At 42.3% G+C, this 14,766-nt stretch overlaps 1 protein-coding gene across 2 annotated transcripts; it reads right to left on the bottom strand.

Moving 5' to 3' along the window:
- Window positions 1–1,295: 1,295 nt before the first annotated feature.
- LOC124020035 (prolyl 3-hydroxylase 1-like) lies at window positions 1,296–14,206 on the bottom strand. 2 transcript variants are annotated; one of them, XM_046335464.1, is made up of 15 exons: window positions 13,604–14,206; window positions 12,260–12,412; window positions 6,443–6,632; window positions 6,217–6,348; window positions 5,927–6,066; window positions 5,624–5,713; window positions 5,459–5,511; window positions 5,071–5,192; window positions 4,844–4,971; window positions 4,579–4,674; window positions 4,169–4,337; window positions 3,840–3,957; window positions 3,468–3,543; window positions 3,200–3,340; window positions 1,296–3,012 (listed from the first exon to the last, which is right to left on the bottom strand). In XM_046335464.1, exons 1-15 carry the CDS (start codon window positions 14,063–14,065, stop codon window positions 1,897–1,899), a joined length of 3,186 nt encoding a protein of 1,061 aa, XP_046191420.1. In that variant the 5' UTR covers window positions 14,066–14,206; the 3' UTR covers window positions 1,296–1,896. The 2 variants fall into 2 exon arrangements, with proteins under 2 accessions (XP_046191420.1, XP_046191428.1); XM_046335472.1 differs by having other exon boundaries at window positions 4,187–4,337; window positions 13,604–14,205.
- Between the last annotated feature and the right edge of the window lie 560 nt (window positions 14,207–14,766).

Here is a 14,766-nt window from a genome sequence, read left to right as displayed (position 1 = left end):
GTGTGTTTGAATCCTTTCTGAAGGCACTATACAGGCATAGCCCTGTGTGTGTGTTTGAATCCTTTCTGAAGGCACTATACAGGCATAGCCCTGTGTGTGTGTTTGAATCCTTTCTGAAGGCACTATACAGGCATAGCCCTGTGTGTGTGTTTGAATCCTTTCTGAAGGCACTATACAGGCATAGCCCTGTGTGTGTGTTTGAATCCTTTCTGAAGGCACTATACAGGCATAGCCCTGTGTGTGTGTTTGTCCGTGCATATGCTCTGCTCTATGTAGGCATGACTTCATCCACATGCTAAACCCACACAGGCGCTGTGGCACAGGACCCAGCATTATTACCACCCACAGGCTCAGGGCTGGCCGGGGGAACATAGAAACACATTGGCCAGAATGGACTAACTCAAATCTATATGATTTGTCAAGACACACACAATATGGCCAACACACAAGTATGTCAATATTACTTGCTGATTGTCTTGACATTGACATTTGGACCGACAGGGTTGTTCTGCTGTTATGTCCACAGAACATAAATGACTGTTTGGGTATAATTTCTCTAATTTCTATGAAGATAACCAATAACACCGTGGCACATGGCTTTGAGTTGGAATATCAATTCTACTCATTATAATTCTGTAGGGAAACTCAGCAACTCATCTCACATCCCTAAAGACCTGATACAATTCAACTATTTCAAACTAAGAATGTGGCAGTAGGGTGGAACATTATTTTTGATATAAACATGATCCTAATAGAATAGTCTACTGAGGAGATAGCTGACTAACCAGGGATCAACAACAGACATGTTGACCACACACAGGCTCCCGAGTGGCACAGCGGTCTAAGGCACAGCATCTCAGTGCTAGAGGCATCACAACAGATCCCGGGCTGTATCACAACCGGCTGTGATCGGGAGTCCCATAGGGCGGCGCACAATTGGGTCAGCGTCATCCTGGTTAGGGGAGGGTTTGGCCGGGGCAAGCCGTCATTATAAATAAGAATTTGTTCTTAACTGAATTGCCTAGTTAAATAAAAAGAAATACATCTGAAAAGTCTGAACAGGCTTTCATACAACATGGTCTCCTGGGAATTGGATGACCGCCACACAGCTGTAACTGTGATTTAAGGCTCTCCAGTAGTAACCGGACAGTTAAACCGTGAGGGTCCATACTTACCACATATTCAGAGGGAAAATGGGTACATATTCCATGTGCGATGTACATGAGATGCCATTCTAGTTCCTCTCTGCCACCTAGTGTTCTCTAGAGGTATTACATTAAAGAGCAACACCAATGTTAGAACTGTACTTTTATTTAGCGTATCCACATGAATCAGGTATCAGTCTCTATTCAGACACATTTGTTCATTGTTGTTCTTTCCTGTTTTTTTTGTTGTTTTTTTGAGGACATTACATCTTCCAATTCCTGAGGCAAAGAACAGTATATTTTAAAACAGTACAAAATAGCAGACTGAGGATCCAAAATCATAAACAAAAGTCATATTATATATATATATATATAATATAACAATTATCTGTTCACATGAGTCTGGGATAGATATTCAAAGGTGGTTACAATTTATCACTTTGTGACAAATGTATTTGTGAAAAAGCACTATAGAACTCTAATTTGATTGATTGATTTGATTGATTGGTTGGTTGACATCAGCCATCAGAGTGAGTTTGCAGTCCCTTGGTATTACGGTATATGGCTTACATTACAACACCATATCCTTGTTCCTTACCACCATTATTGGGCAGACAAACAACATCCAAAACAATACAGCAAACAACCTCAGATCTTTATCCAGCACATCCACAGAAACAACCTTGACAAATATATTCAAACAGTAGAAAAAAAAGACACCACAGAATAAGAGTCACAGGTGCTGTTGGTCTCACAGCTCGTCCTTGTCTGTCTGTGAGTCCGAGGATGACTTGGGGTCAGTTTTGGAGTCCTTGGAAACCTTTTTGACAGGGATTTTCTCTGTCTTTTTTGTCGCGGGCTTCTGCTCTTTATTGTCTGCTGCCTGTTTGACATTTGTTTTTGCAGCAGGTTTTGCTTTAGCCTTGTCTGCTGTCTTAGCGTTGGCTTTGTCCCCTGCTTTAGCCTTGTCTGCTGTCTTAGCGTTGGCTTTGTCCCCTGCATTATCCTTGTCTGCTGTCTTAGCGTTGGCTTTGTCCCCTGCATTAGCTGCTGTTTTAGTCGTCGCTGCTTTGGCTTTAGTTTTGACCAGCTCTTTCACCTTGGCTTTGTTACCCTTTTTTGCAATGAGTTTTTCTGCGTGCTTCTCTATCGGCTTCTCATTCTTTTTATCCTCTGGATAATCAGATGGCTTTTCACTAAATTTTTCAGCTGGTTCCTCAGGCTTCTTCTCTGCTGGTTCCTCAGGCTTCTTCTCTGCTGGTTCCTCAGGCTTCTTCTCTGCTGGTTCCTCAGGCTTCTTCTCTGCTGGTTCCTCAGGGTTCTTCTCTGCTGGTTCCTCAGGGTTCTTCTCTGCTGGTTCCTCAGGGTTCTTCTCTGCTGGTTCCTCAGGCTTCTTCTCTGCTGGTTCCTCAGGGTTCTTCTCTGCTGGTTCCTCAGGGTTCTTCTCTGCTGGTTCCTCAGGCTTCTTCTCTGCTGGTTCCTCAGGCTTCTTCTCTGCTGGTTCCTCAGGGTTCTTCTCTGCTGGTTCCTCAGGCTTCTTCTCTGCTGGTTCCTCAGGCTTCTTCTCTGCTGGTTCCTCAGGCTTCTTCTCTGCTGGTTCCTCAGGCTTCTTCTCTGCTGGTTCCTCAGGCTTCTTCTCTGCTGGTTCCTCAGGCTTCTTCTCTGCTGGTTCCTCAGGCTTCTTCTCTGCTGCTTTGTCATCTGGTTGGTATGCCTGCTCCTGGACTAGGGTTGCAGCTTGACCAAGAAGCGCAGACTGGTCAAGAGGTGTAAGCTGTGGTTGTGAGCTTTCTGCCTTTGTATTTGTGAACTCTGTGTCCGTAGGAGAGGAGAACATCTTCAGCATCTCTTGAGCTTGGATCCGGTCCTGGAGACACACACACACAAATTAGGTAAGTCTGAAGCAAGAGAAACTGATAAAATGTAGATTAATCAATAAATGGAAAGTGTTGCTTTCTCCCTCAGATTACAAAATAGCCCATCACAACATAGAATGATAGAAAGAAAGACATGATATACACGATTCCAGATGAATTAACTGATAGATACATTACCTTCTCCTCATGTTTGGGGTCAAGGGTGAACCACAGGGCCACAGCACACCTCTGGCCCTTAGTGACCGCTCTTACCCCATGAGGGTTCTCATTCCCAGCACCGAACCCAACCACACGACCACACTGAGGACGCACCTCCGCCTGGACAACACAGGTCAGTGACATCAGTAATCATATGCTCTATTAACTTATACCTTAAAATAAATCATGGCGAAACAACTGATTATACTCTGCAGCACTCAAATCCACATCATTGATTGACACTTACTGTGACCGTTTTGGCATCCAGTTCAGTGAAAATGAAATCTCCTCCTTCAAAGTCATCATTCAGATAAAGGATTGCGCTAAAACACAACAGGAACAAGAGAAGTGTTTTAAAGACAGTGGTGCATGATGATACCTGCAAGTGCAGTAGATGTTGCTGATACCTACGTTATAAGCATATGGAGTGTGTGGATGGTGTGTGTACCTGTAGTCTCTGTGTGTGTGTGTGTGTGTGTGTGTGTGTGTGCGTGTGTGTGTGTGTGTGTGTGTGTGTGTGTGTGTGTGTGTGTGTGTGTGTGTGTGTGTGTGTGTGTGTGTGTGTGTGTGTGTGTGTGTGTGTGTGTGTGTGTGTGTGTGTGTGTGTGTGTTTGTATACCTATAGTCCCTGTTTGTGTATGCAGGTGGTTCTTTAATGCACTCGTTGAGCTCAGAGACCAGCAGGCAGTTGTCCGCATGAACCGGGTGACTCAGGTTGTCACGGTCATCCTGCTTCTCTGTACAGACAGAAGATGGAAACATAACTTACTGCATGTCTATACACTCAGACAGGCAGGTGAATAATGTGGGTTAAATGACATCCGGAATTTGATATAGACAACTTGAAGAAAATAGAACACCTTGTTTTCCCATAGTGGTGAATTCCAAAAAGGACCTAAACTCATTCTGTCTGGCAGTCAGCCACAATACTGTCCCCTGGGTGCCCACCATAGTTCACTTTCTCACCGTCGATGGCGGAGCGGCAGACCAGGTGGGAGTAGGAGAAGTAGAGAGGAGAGTCCAGACGGAAGTACGACTCCAGGACCCCACGCACCTTCTCACTCATGTCAAAAAACAGGCGGGCACTCTTCAGGGGCACAGTGCCCTCCTGTCCCAACTATAGAACAGTACAAGATCATCAGAAATAGGTGCTTTCTTATCCCTAACCCGCATAGTACATTGATGCCATTGGGCTGGGGCTCAGCTTTAGATAGGTTGGAGATAAAGCTGAGGCTAGAGAATGAAGCTAGCTGGGGTTGGGGGAAGCTGAACATACTGGGTTAGGGTCAGAGTTGGCTAGTGGTGTTTGGGTTATGGTTTGGTAAGCAGGGCTGTAGTGTGTAGAGTCAGTAATGTACCTTAATAGCCTTGAGGACAGTGACTCCTTGGAAGCTCTCGCTGGGTGAGTGGGGGGAGGGGTGGCCTTGATACCCATCACCATTCAGCGCAGCCGCCTGACAAACACACAGCGTCAACACACACAATAACAGAATCATGCATTCAGTTTTAACACACAGACCATCAGAAATACACACTCCATTAACACACAATCAACATACACACTGTCAAACACACACAAACACAGTCAATCACACAGACTAACTAGCCCTGACTCCCACTCACATTAGAGAGGCGGGTGAGCTCTCTGCACTCGTCATTCGAGATAAATCCATCCAGTAGAACCCTCTGAGACCCATTCAGCTGCTTTGACGACATAGTAATCTTGATGTCATCAAACAACAAAGGACCACCTGGTAGGGACAGAGGGAATGAATATAGAGAGAGGTGCACATCAGAGTATTCTACACAGTCCACTGACATTCCCAAACTTCATGCTCTAAAAACCCTACCTTCTCGTACGATCTTGGCAATGTCAGTCGACTCCTTGTTCTTCTCCTCCACCAGAGTTTCAATCTCCTTCATCAGATTCCCAATCTCCTCAGTGATCCTCGCCGCAGTCTCCCTTTCTGCCCTGCAGGTGGCGGCAATGAACAGGTTAAAAGGTACAAACAAATTGGAGAGCAGAGCCTATTCTGAAATTGAGAGCATACAGGTATGTACAATGTACCAGTGGATGCTGGTGTCACTTTAAATTAGAGGATGGATCATTGTAATGGCTTGAATTGAATGAATGGAGCAGTATGTTTGATCATTTTCCATTTGAGCCATTACAATGAGAGAGTACTCCAATTTCTCCATCCACCAGCCTCTACTGGTCTGTACGTGTATTTCTCATACTTCTGCTTCTCTCTCAGTTTGAGGGGCATGACGTCTGCAGGGGTCCAGGAATCCTGCAGAGGGAAGGAAAGGATGTAAGATCACATGCTAAAACCACTTGATAGTGATCACCTATCTTGTAGAAACCGTGAGACACAAGCAAAGATCAGAGACATGTTAACCTACCGGATCAACAAAGGTGATTCCAAACACTTCATAAGCAAAGTACAGTAGCTCCTTTTCCAACAGGGACTGCTGAATATGCTGTTTCACCACCTGAGAGAAGACATGGAGGAAAGTGGGTTGGAGGCATGGGGCACAGGTGTGTGTGTGTGTGTGTGTGTGTGTGTGTGTGTGTGTGTGTGTGTGTGTGTGTGTGTGTGTGTGTGTGTGTGTGTGTGTGTGTGTGTGTGTGTGTGTGTGTGTGTGTGTGTGTGTGTGTGTGTGTGTGTGTGTGTGTGTGTGTGTGTGTGTGTGTGTGTGTGTCACCAGTCTAGCGGATATGGCTGCAGCCTTGTCCTCCCCCAGCACAGCGGAGTAGTAAGCCAGGTTCTGATTCATCACCTCCTCCTCTGGATGGAACAGCAGGTAGGTTTTAGCCCACTCTATGGCCTGCTCATACTTCTCACCTGATAGAGGGGGGAAGGAAGGGGGGAAGGAAGAGAAGGAAAAAGAGAGGGATAAGAAGAGACTGGTATGAGAGGAGAGGCAGGCCCAATCAGATACAGACAGACAGCAAATGCTCCTGATTCTTTCAGTGAATATGGACTTAGACTCACTGTTGTAGTAAGAGAACTGTAGGTAGTTGAAGTGGGAAGGGAGGAAATCCTCAAAGGGCTTGTCCTTCCCCGCGGTGGAGGCTAGCTCCACAGAACATTTCTGCTTACAGTTCAGAATCTGCATGTAGTGGTCTGACAAAGACAGGGGTACAGGGTTTAGGCTTTTATCCAAAACGATAGCTTGAGGTTGTTTGGGGATTTAGTCTGTCTTCACACTCTATCTCACCTGTCATGGACTGGAACAAGTCGGCACTGTACTCCATGTAGTTGTATCCGTCGTAGTCGTAAGCTCCTTCGCAGAGCGCCCGGCACTCCTGGTCCGCGCTGAAGTACTCTTCCACTGCCGCCTCAAAGTGGTCGATGGCCAGACCGAACGAGTCTGAGCTGTAGTACCGCTTCCCTGCAAGGAACTCGGCCTGAGAGATGGATTAGAGAGCAGAGCAAGGAGTCAGCAGATCATAGACCCTACCCCAACCGTGTACCAATTAGGTCCCTTGTCACTTCTCCAGTGCCCGATGCCTGCCCTTTCCAAGTAGGCAAAAGAGTAAATGGTTTCAGTCTGACTATGTGTGATTCTAACTGTTCTAAATGGTATATAACTGGTCTATGTTGCTGCTTCATAACTGATTCATTGTCAGTAGTATAACTAGTGCATAGTTACTGTTATAACTGGTCCTTTGTTAATGGGATAACTGGTGCATAGTAACTATTATAACTGGTGCATAGTTACCGTTATAACTGGTCCTTTGTTACTGGGATAACTGGTGCATAGTAACTATTATAACTGGTGCATAGTTACTGTTATAACTGGAGCATAGCTACTGTCATAACTGGTCCTTTGTTACTGGGATAACTGGTGCATAGATACTATTATAACTGGTGCATAGTTACTATTATAACTGGTGCATAGTTACTGTTATAACTGGTGCATAGTTACTGTTATAACTGGTGCATAGTTACTGTTATAACTGGTGCATAGTTACTATTATAACGGGTTCATTGATACTGGGATAACTGGTGCATAGTTACTGTTATAACTGATGTATAGTTACTACTATAATGGGTTCATTGATACTGGGATAACTGGTGCATAGTTACTGTTATAACTGGTGCATAGTTACTATTATAACGGATTCATTGTTACTGTTATAACTGGTGCATAGTTACTGTTATAACTGGTGCATAGTTACTGTTATAACTGGTATATAGTTACTATTATAACGGGTTCATTGATACTGGAATAACTGGTGCATAGTTACTGTTATAACTGGTGCATAGTTACTGTTATAACTGGCACATAGTTACTATTATAACTGGTGCATAGTTACTGTTATAACTGGTGCATCGTTGCTGTTATAACTGGTGCATAGATACTGTTATAACTGGTGCATAGTTACTGTTATAACAGGTGCATAGTTACTGTTATAACTGGAGCATAGTTACTGTTATAACTGGTGCATAGTTACTATTATAATGGGTTCATTGTTACTGGGATAACTGGTGCATAGTTACTGTTATAACTGGCGCATAGTCACTGTTATAACTGGTGCATTGTTACTGTTATAACTGGTGCATAGTTACTGTTATAACTGGTATATAGTTACTATTATAACGGGTTCATTGATACTGGAATAACTGGTGCATAGTTACTGTTATATAGTTACTGTTATAACTGGTGCATAGTTACTATTATAACTGGTGCATAGTTACTGTTATAACTGGTGCATCGTTGCTGTTATAACTGGTGCATAGATACTGTTATAACTGGTGCATAGTTACTGTTATAACTGGTGCATAGTTACTGTTATAACTGGTGCATAGTTACTATTATAACGGGTTCATTGTTACTGGGATAACTGGTGCATAGTTACTGTTATAACTGGCGCATAGTCACTGTTATAACTGGTGCATTGTTACTGTTATAACTGGTGCATAGTTACTATTATAACGGGTTCATTGTTACTGGGATAACTGGTGCATAGTTACTGTTATAACTGGTGCATAGTTACTGTTATAACTGGCGCACAGGTACTATTATAACTGGTGTATAGTTACTGTTATAACTGGTGCATAGTTACTGTTATAACTGGTGCATAGTTACTGTTATAACTGGTGCAAAGTTACTGTTATAACTGGTGCATAGTTACTGTTATAACTGGTGCATTGTTACTGGTATAACTGGTACATAGTTACTGTTATAACTGGTACATAGTTACTATTATAACTGGTGCATAGTTACTGTTATAACTGGTGCATAGTTACTGTTATAACGGGTTCATAGTTACAGGGATAACTGATACATTGTCACTAGGATAACTGGTGCATAGTTACTGTTATAACTAGTACATAGTTACTGTTATAGCGGGTGCATTGTTACTGTTATAACGGGTACATTGTTATTGTCATAACGGGAGCATTGTTAGTCATAATGGGTGCATAGCTACTGTCATAACAGGAGCATTGCTACTGTCATAATGGGAGCATAGCTACTGTTATAACGGGTGCATAGCTACTGTTGTAACTGTTGCATTGTTACTGTTATAACAGGTGCATTGTTACTGTTATAACAGGTGCATTGTTACTGTTATAACGGGTGCATAGTTACTGTTATAACAGGTGCATTGTTACTGTTATAACTGTTGCATTGTTACTGTTATAACGGGTGAATAGCTACTGTTATAACTGTTGCATAGTTACTGTTATAACAGGTGCATTGCTGTTATAACTGGTGCATAGTTACTGTTATAACGGGTGCATAGTTACTGTTATAACGAGTGCATTGTTACTGTTATAACGGGTGCATTGTTTACTGTCATAATGGGAGCATTGTTACTGTCATAATGGGTGCATAGCTACTGTTATAACGGGTGCATAGCTACAGTTATAACTGTTGCATTGTTACTGTTATAACTGGTGCATTGTTACTGTTATAACGGGTGCATTGTTACTGTTATAACGGGTGCATTGTTACTGTTATAACAGGTTCATTGTTACTGGGATAACTGGTGCATAGTTACTGTTATAACTGGTGCATAGTCACTGTTATAACTGGTGCATTGTTACTGTTATAACTGGTGCATAGTTACTATTATAACGGGTTCATTGTTACTGGGATAACTGGTGCATAGTTACTGTTATAACTGGTGCATAGTTACTGTTATAACTGGCGCACAGGTACTATTATAACTGGTGTATAGTTACTGTTATAACGGGTGCATAGTTACTGTTATAACTGGTGCATAGTTACTGTTATAACTGGTGCAAAGTTACTGTTATAACTGGTGCATAGTTACTGTTATAACTGGTGCATTGTTACTGGTATAACTGGTACATAGTTACTGTTATAACTGGTGAATAGTTACAAGACCATGCTGCTTGCCTACGGAACTGTGAGGGGAACGGCACCTCAGTACCTCCAGGCTCTGATCAGGCCCTACACCCAAACAAGGGCACTGCGTTCATCCACCTCTGGCTTGCTCGCCTCCCTACCACTGAGGAAGTACAGTTCCCGCTCAGCCCAGTCAAAACTGTTCGCTGCTCTGGCCCCCCAATGGTGGTACAAACTCCCTCACGACGCCAGGACAGCGGAGTCAATCACCACCTTCCGGAGACACCTGAAACCCCACCTCTTTAAGGAATACCTAGGATAGGATAAAGTAATCCTTCTACCCCCCTTAAAAGATTTAGATGCACAATTGTAAAGTGGCTGTTCCACTGGATGTCATAAGGTGAATGCACCAATTTGTAAGTCGCTCTGGATAAGAGCGTCTGCTAAATGACTTAAATGTAAATGTAAATGAATAGTTACTGTTATAACTGGTGCATAGTTACTGTTATAACTAGTACATAGTTACTGTTATAGCGGGTGCATTGTTACTGTTATAACGGGTACATTGTTATTGTCATAACGGGAGCATTGTTACTGTCATAATGGGTGCATAGCTACTGTCATAACGGGAGCATTGTTACTGTCATAATGGGTGCATAGCTACTGTTATAACGGGTGCATAGCTACTGTTGTAACTGTTGCATTGTTACTGTTATAACGGGTGCATTGTTACTGTTATAACAGGTGCATTGTTACTGTTATAACGGGTGCATAGTTACTGTTATAACAGGTGCATTGTTACTGTTATAACTGTTGCATTGTTACTGTTATAACGGGTGAATTGCTACTGTTATAACTGTTGCATTGTTACTGTTATAACTGGTGCATAGTTACTGTTATAACGGGTGCATAGTTACTGTTATAACGAGTGCATTGTTACTGTTATAACGGGTGCATTGTTTACTGTCATAATGGGAGCATTGTTACTGTCATAATGGGTGCATAGCTACTGTTATAACGGGTGCATAGCTACAGTTATAACTGTTGCATTGTTACTGTTATAACTGGTGCATTGTTACTGTTATAACGTGCATTGTTACTGTTATTACTGTTATAACGGGTTCATTGTTACTGGGATAACTGGTGCATATTTACTGTTATAACTGTCACTGTTATAACTGGTGCATTGTTACTGTTAGTTCCTAATAACGGGTTCATTGTTACTGGGATAACTGGTGCATAGTTACTGTTATAACTGGTGCATAGTTACTGTTATAACTGGTGCATTTTACTGGTATAACTGGTACATAGTTACTGTTATAACTGGTGCATTACTGTTATAACTGGTGCATAGTATAAACTGGTATAACTGGTACATAGTTACTGTTATAACTGGTGTATCGTTACTATTATAACTGGTGCATAGTTACTGTTATAACTGGTGCATAGTTAATATTATAACTAGTGCATAGTTACTGTTATAACTGGTGCATAGTTACTGTTATAACTGGTGCATAGTTACTGTTATAACTGTTGCATAGTTACAGGGATAACTGACACATTGTCACTAGGATAACTGGTGCATAGTTACTGTTATAACTAGTACATAGTTACTATTATAACTGGTGCATAGTTACTGTTATAACTGGTGCATAGCTACTGTTATAACGGGTTCATTGTTACTGTCATAATGGGTGCATAGCTACTGTTATAACAGGTGCATAGCTACTGTTATAACTGGTGCATTGTTACTGTTATAACGGGTGCATAGTTACTGTTATAACTGGTGCAAAGATACTATTATAACTGGTGCAGTTACTGTTATAACTGGTGCATAGATACTATTATAACTGGTGCATAGTTACTGTTATAAATCGTGCATAGTTACTGTTATAACTGGTGCATAGTTACTGTTATAACTGGTGCATAGTTACTGTTATAACTGGTGAATAGTTACTGTTATAACTGGTGCATAGTTACTGTTATAACTGGTGCATAGTTACTGTTATAACTGGTGCATAGTTACAAGGATACTGATTTGTCATAACTGGTGCATAGTTACTGTTATAACTGTTACTGTTATAGCGGGTGCATTGTTACTGTTATAACTGGTGCATTGTTACTGTTACTGTTATAACGGGTTCATAGTTACTAGGGATAACTGATACATTGTCACTACTGATAACTGGTGCATAGTTACTGTTATAATGTTATAACGGCATTGTTACTGTTATAACGGGTGAATAGCATGTTATAACTGTTGCTTGTTACTATTATAACTGTTATAACTGTTGCATTGTTACTGTTATAACTGGTGCATAGCTACTGTTATAACTGTTGCATTGTTACTGTTATAACGGGTGCATAGCTACTGTTATAACTGTTGTATTGTTACTGTTATAACGGGGTGCATAGCTACTGTTATAACTGTTGCATTGTTACTGTAATAACGGGTGCATAGCTACTGTTATAACTGTTGCATTGTTACTGTTATAACTGGTGCATTGTTACTGTTATAACGGGGTGCATAGCTACTGTTATAACGGGTGCATAGCTACTGTTATAACTGTTGCATTGTTACTGTTATAACTGGTGCATTGTTACTGTTATAACGGGTGCATTGTTACTTATAACTGGTGCATTGTTACTGTTATACGGGTGCATTCTTACGGTTATAACGGGTGCATTACTAGGGACGAGTAGTGTCAGTCTCACCATGTGCGGCCGGGCCTCCAGGTCTTTGAAGTCCTCCTGCTGTACTCCTGCCATCATCCTGTAATAGTCCAGGTTCTGCTTCATCTCCATGTGGTCTGGGTTGGCCAGGAAAAAGGTGTTTGCCGCAGCCACAGCCTTATCCAGCTTGTTGATCTACACAGGTAAGAGAGATACTTAGCACAACAAAACAATGACACAACATAATATGAATAACTCTCACACAACAAGCAAACAAAGAGAAGTAGCACATTAAGACTCCAAAGGCTTCCCTAAATGCTCCACGTCTCAGAAGTCTTCTGTCATCTGGCTAGGAGCCAGGACTTCCTGGAATGATGTAACAAATGTGTGAGCTGCAATCACCAGCATGCTGTTTCAGGCAACTAGTCATTATCCTATAAGCTTCCTATAGTCTACATGAATCTCAGTGGAGGCTGCTGAGGGTAGGATGGCATATAGTAATGGCTGGAACAGAGCGACTGGAATGGCATCAAACACATTGAAACCATGTGTTTGATACCATTCCACTGATTCCGCTCCAGTCATTACCACGAGCCAGTCCTCCCCAATTAAGGTGCCACCAACCTCCTGTGATAAATGTTGCCTACCACCAGGGACTGTGTATCTTTTACAAAGTTTTGTGTTTATGTTTGTAAATCAGTACATATTTTGCTCATATCGATTGGTATTAGTAAATAGGCAATATGGATAAACAATGTATGACCTGCAACTCTCAGGAACTGCAGGCCTTATAGGTTGCATGTATTTACTTTATTTAACTAGCTACTCTTACTACAATGTAGTAACCCGTTTATAAACAGACTTTTAAACTGAGTTTGGTTTAGGCCTCTCCTGTTCATGTATAGGCCTATTCTAACAATAGCTAAAGAAACTCTTGAATGGCAGGTATATAGCATGCAGAAGCTGCTGAGTAGCAGCGCTTTTTGATGACAAGCCCCAAAAATCGAGAAGAATCAAGCGCCAGAACGTAAGTGGTCTGTCTACATAGCTAGACTCCACCTAGAGACGTGGCACGGCCGGCTGGGGGGTTGGGGAAAGCTGAGCAGATCACGTAGCCTACAGTTAACGAATTGCTTGAGGGAAGTTTGAATGAAATTGGACAAAATAAAATGACATGACCCTTATTTTGTCATGTAAGTGTGATAAATGTGCACCGAGATTCAAACAACATGAACATGTTGTGGAATAAGATATGATGCAGGAGCATCTTACTCCACAACATGGGATACTGTCTGTGTGGAAGATATATTGTAGCAAGCCTATGCAAAATATAAAAATGTATAATGCATAACTTTATAGGGCCTATATGATCAACACTTTTTATACCTTGAAGTACGCGACTTGCAGGTAATTGTAGGGGGTTCTTTTCTTAAACTCAAGGTCCACATCTTCAGTGACTTTATGGATAGTTGGTGGTCCAATTTTCTCACTTTCGCAGGTATTTACACAATCAGCCCTTTTCATAATTTTCTGGAAAAAGCCCAGATCTTCCACGGAGCCAGCGCCTGGTACTGGCACAACCATGCTGGATAAAGGCTCCCCGAAAGCGCTCTGGTTGGCACAAGTTATCCGGCAATGCGCCTTCACCCTGCGAATTGCAGCCTTGTTCCGAAGCGCTCTCTCCATGTTCAGAATGACCGTCATCCAGTCCCCCTTGTAGTAGGCTTCCACCGCCGTGTCGAACAGCAGATCATAAGGTTCCAGAATAACATTACTACTGAGCTGCACGTCCGAAAGGCAATATGGGATGCAAACGCCTAAAATCGCTACTACAAAACGCCACAGCATTCTGGAAAATGGGACCTCTACGTGGAAAGGAGCAGTCGTCGGCAGAGAAGTGAGCTGGAAGTTTAGCCGGGGCCTGCAAACTTCTGTCGGTGGGTGGGATTAACTGGGAGTCGCTGAGACGAACAGCCCCTGTGAGGTGCCCCACCGTCTCACGACGCACAGTGCCGCTGTGGCCCAGTTCACTCTCTCCTCACAGGCCGGCCAGACAACATCAAGGTCCAATTTAAAAATGATCAATAAGTATATAGGTCATATTCAGTTGTTAAATTGTCTATTTGAGTATGATAACAAAAATGTGTCTCATAAATATTTTTTCTAAGATGTTATCACACTCTAAATAGCATAGTCCATTTAACAATAGACCAACCAAGGGCTCTCTGGTATTTAAAAAATACAATTTGGGGTAAGCAGGTGTTACAAAGTTTCTAGAGTCAGATCATGACCATTTCCTCTGAGACACATAAGATATAGTATATACAGTAAGCTTAATTCTATAGCTAGAGGACTCCTGATATCCACAGGAGTGATAAGTATAATTGTTGTCTTTATCTGTTGTTGTCTGCATGTTGAATAGTACTGTCTTTTTTTGCTAACTAGGGACCCCCGATTGTTGCTGGCCAAGACTCACTGGCTGTGTCTGAAATGACCTCAGCCACCCGAGCAACGGCCTGTTCACCCCGCTACCATCTAGACGGACACAG

This window comes from Oncorhynchus gorbuscha, linkage group LG03 (genome assembly GCF_021184085.1).
Source record: "Oncorhynchus gorbuscha isolate QuinsamMale2020 ecotype Even-year linkage group LG03, OgorEven_v1.0, whole genome shotgun sequence".
Taxonomy (NCBI): domain Eukaryota; kingdom Metazoa; phylum Chordata; class Actinopteri; order Salmoniformes; family Salmonidae; genus Oncorhynchus; species Oncorhynchus gorbuscha.
This window is presented reverse-complemented; position numbering and strand designations above follow the sequence as displayed.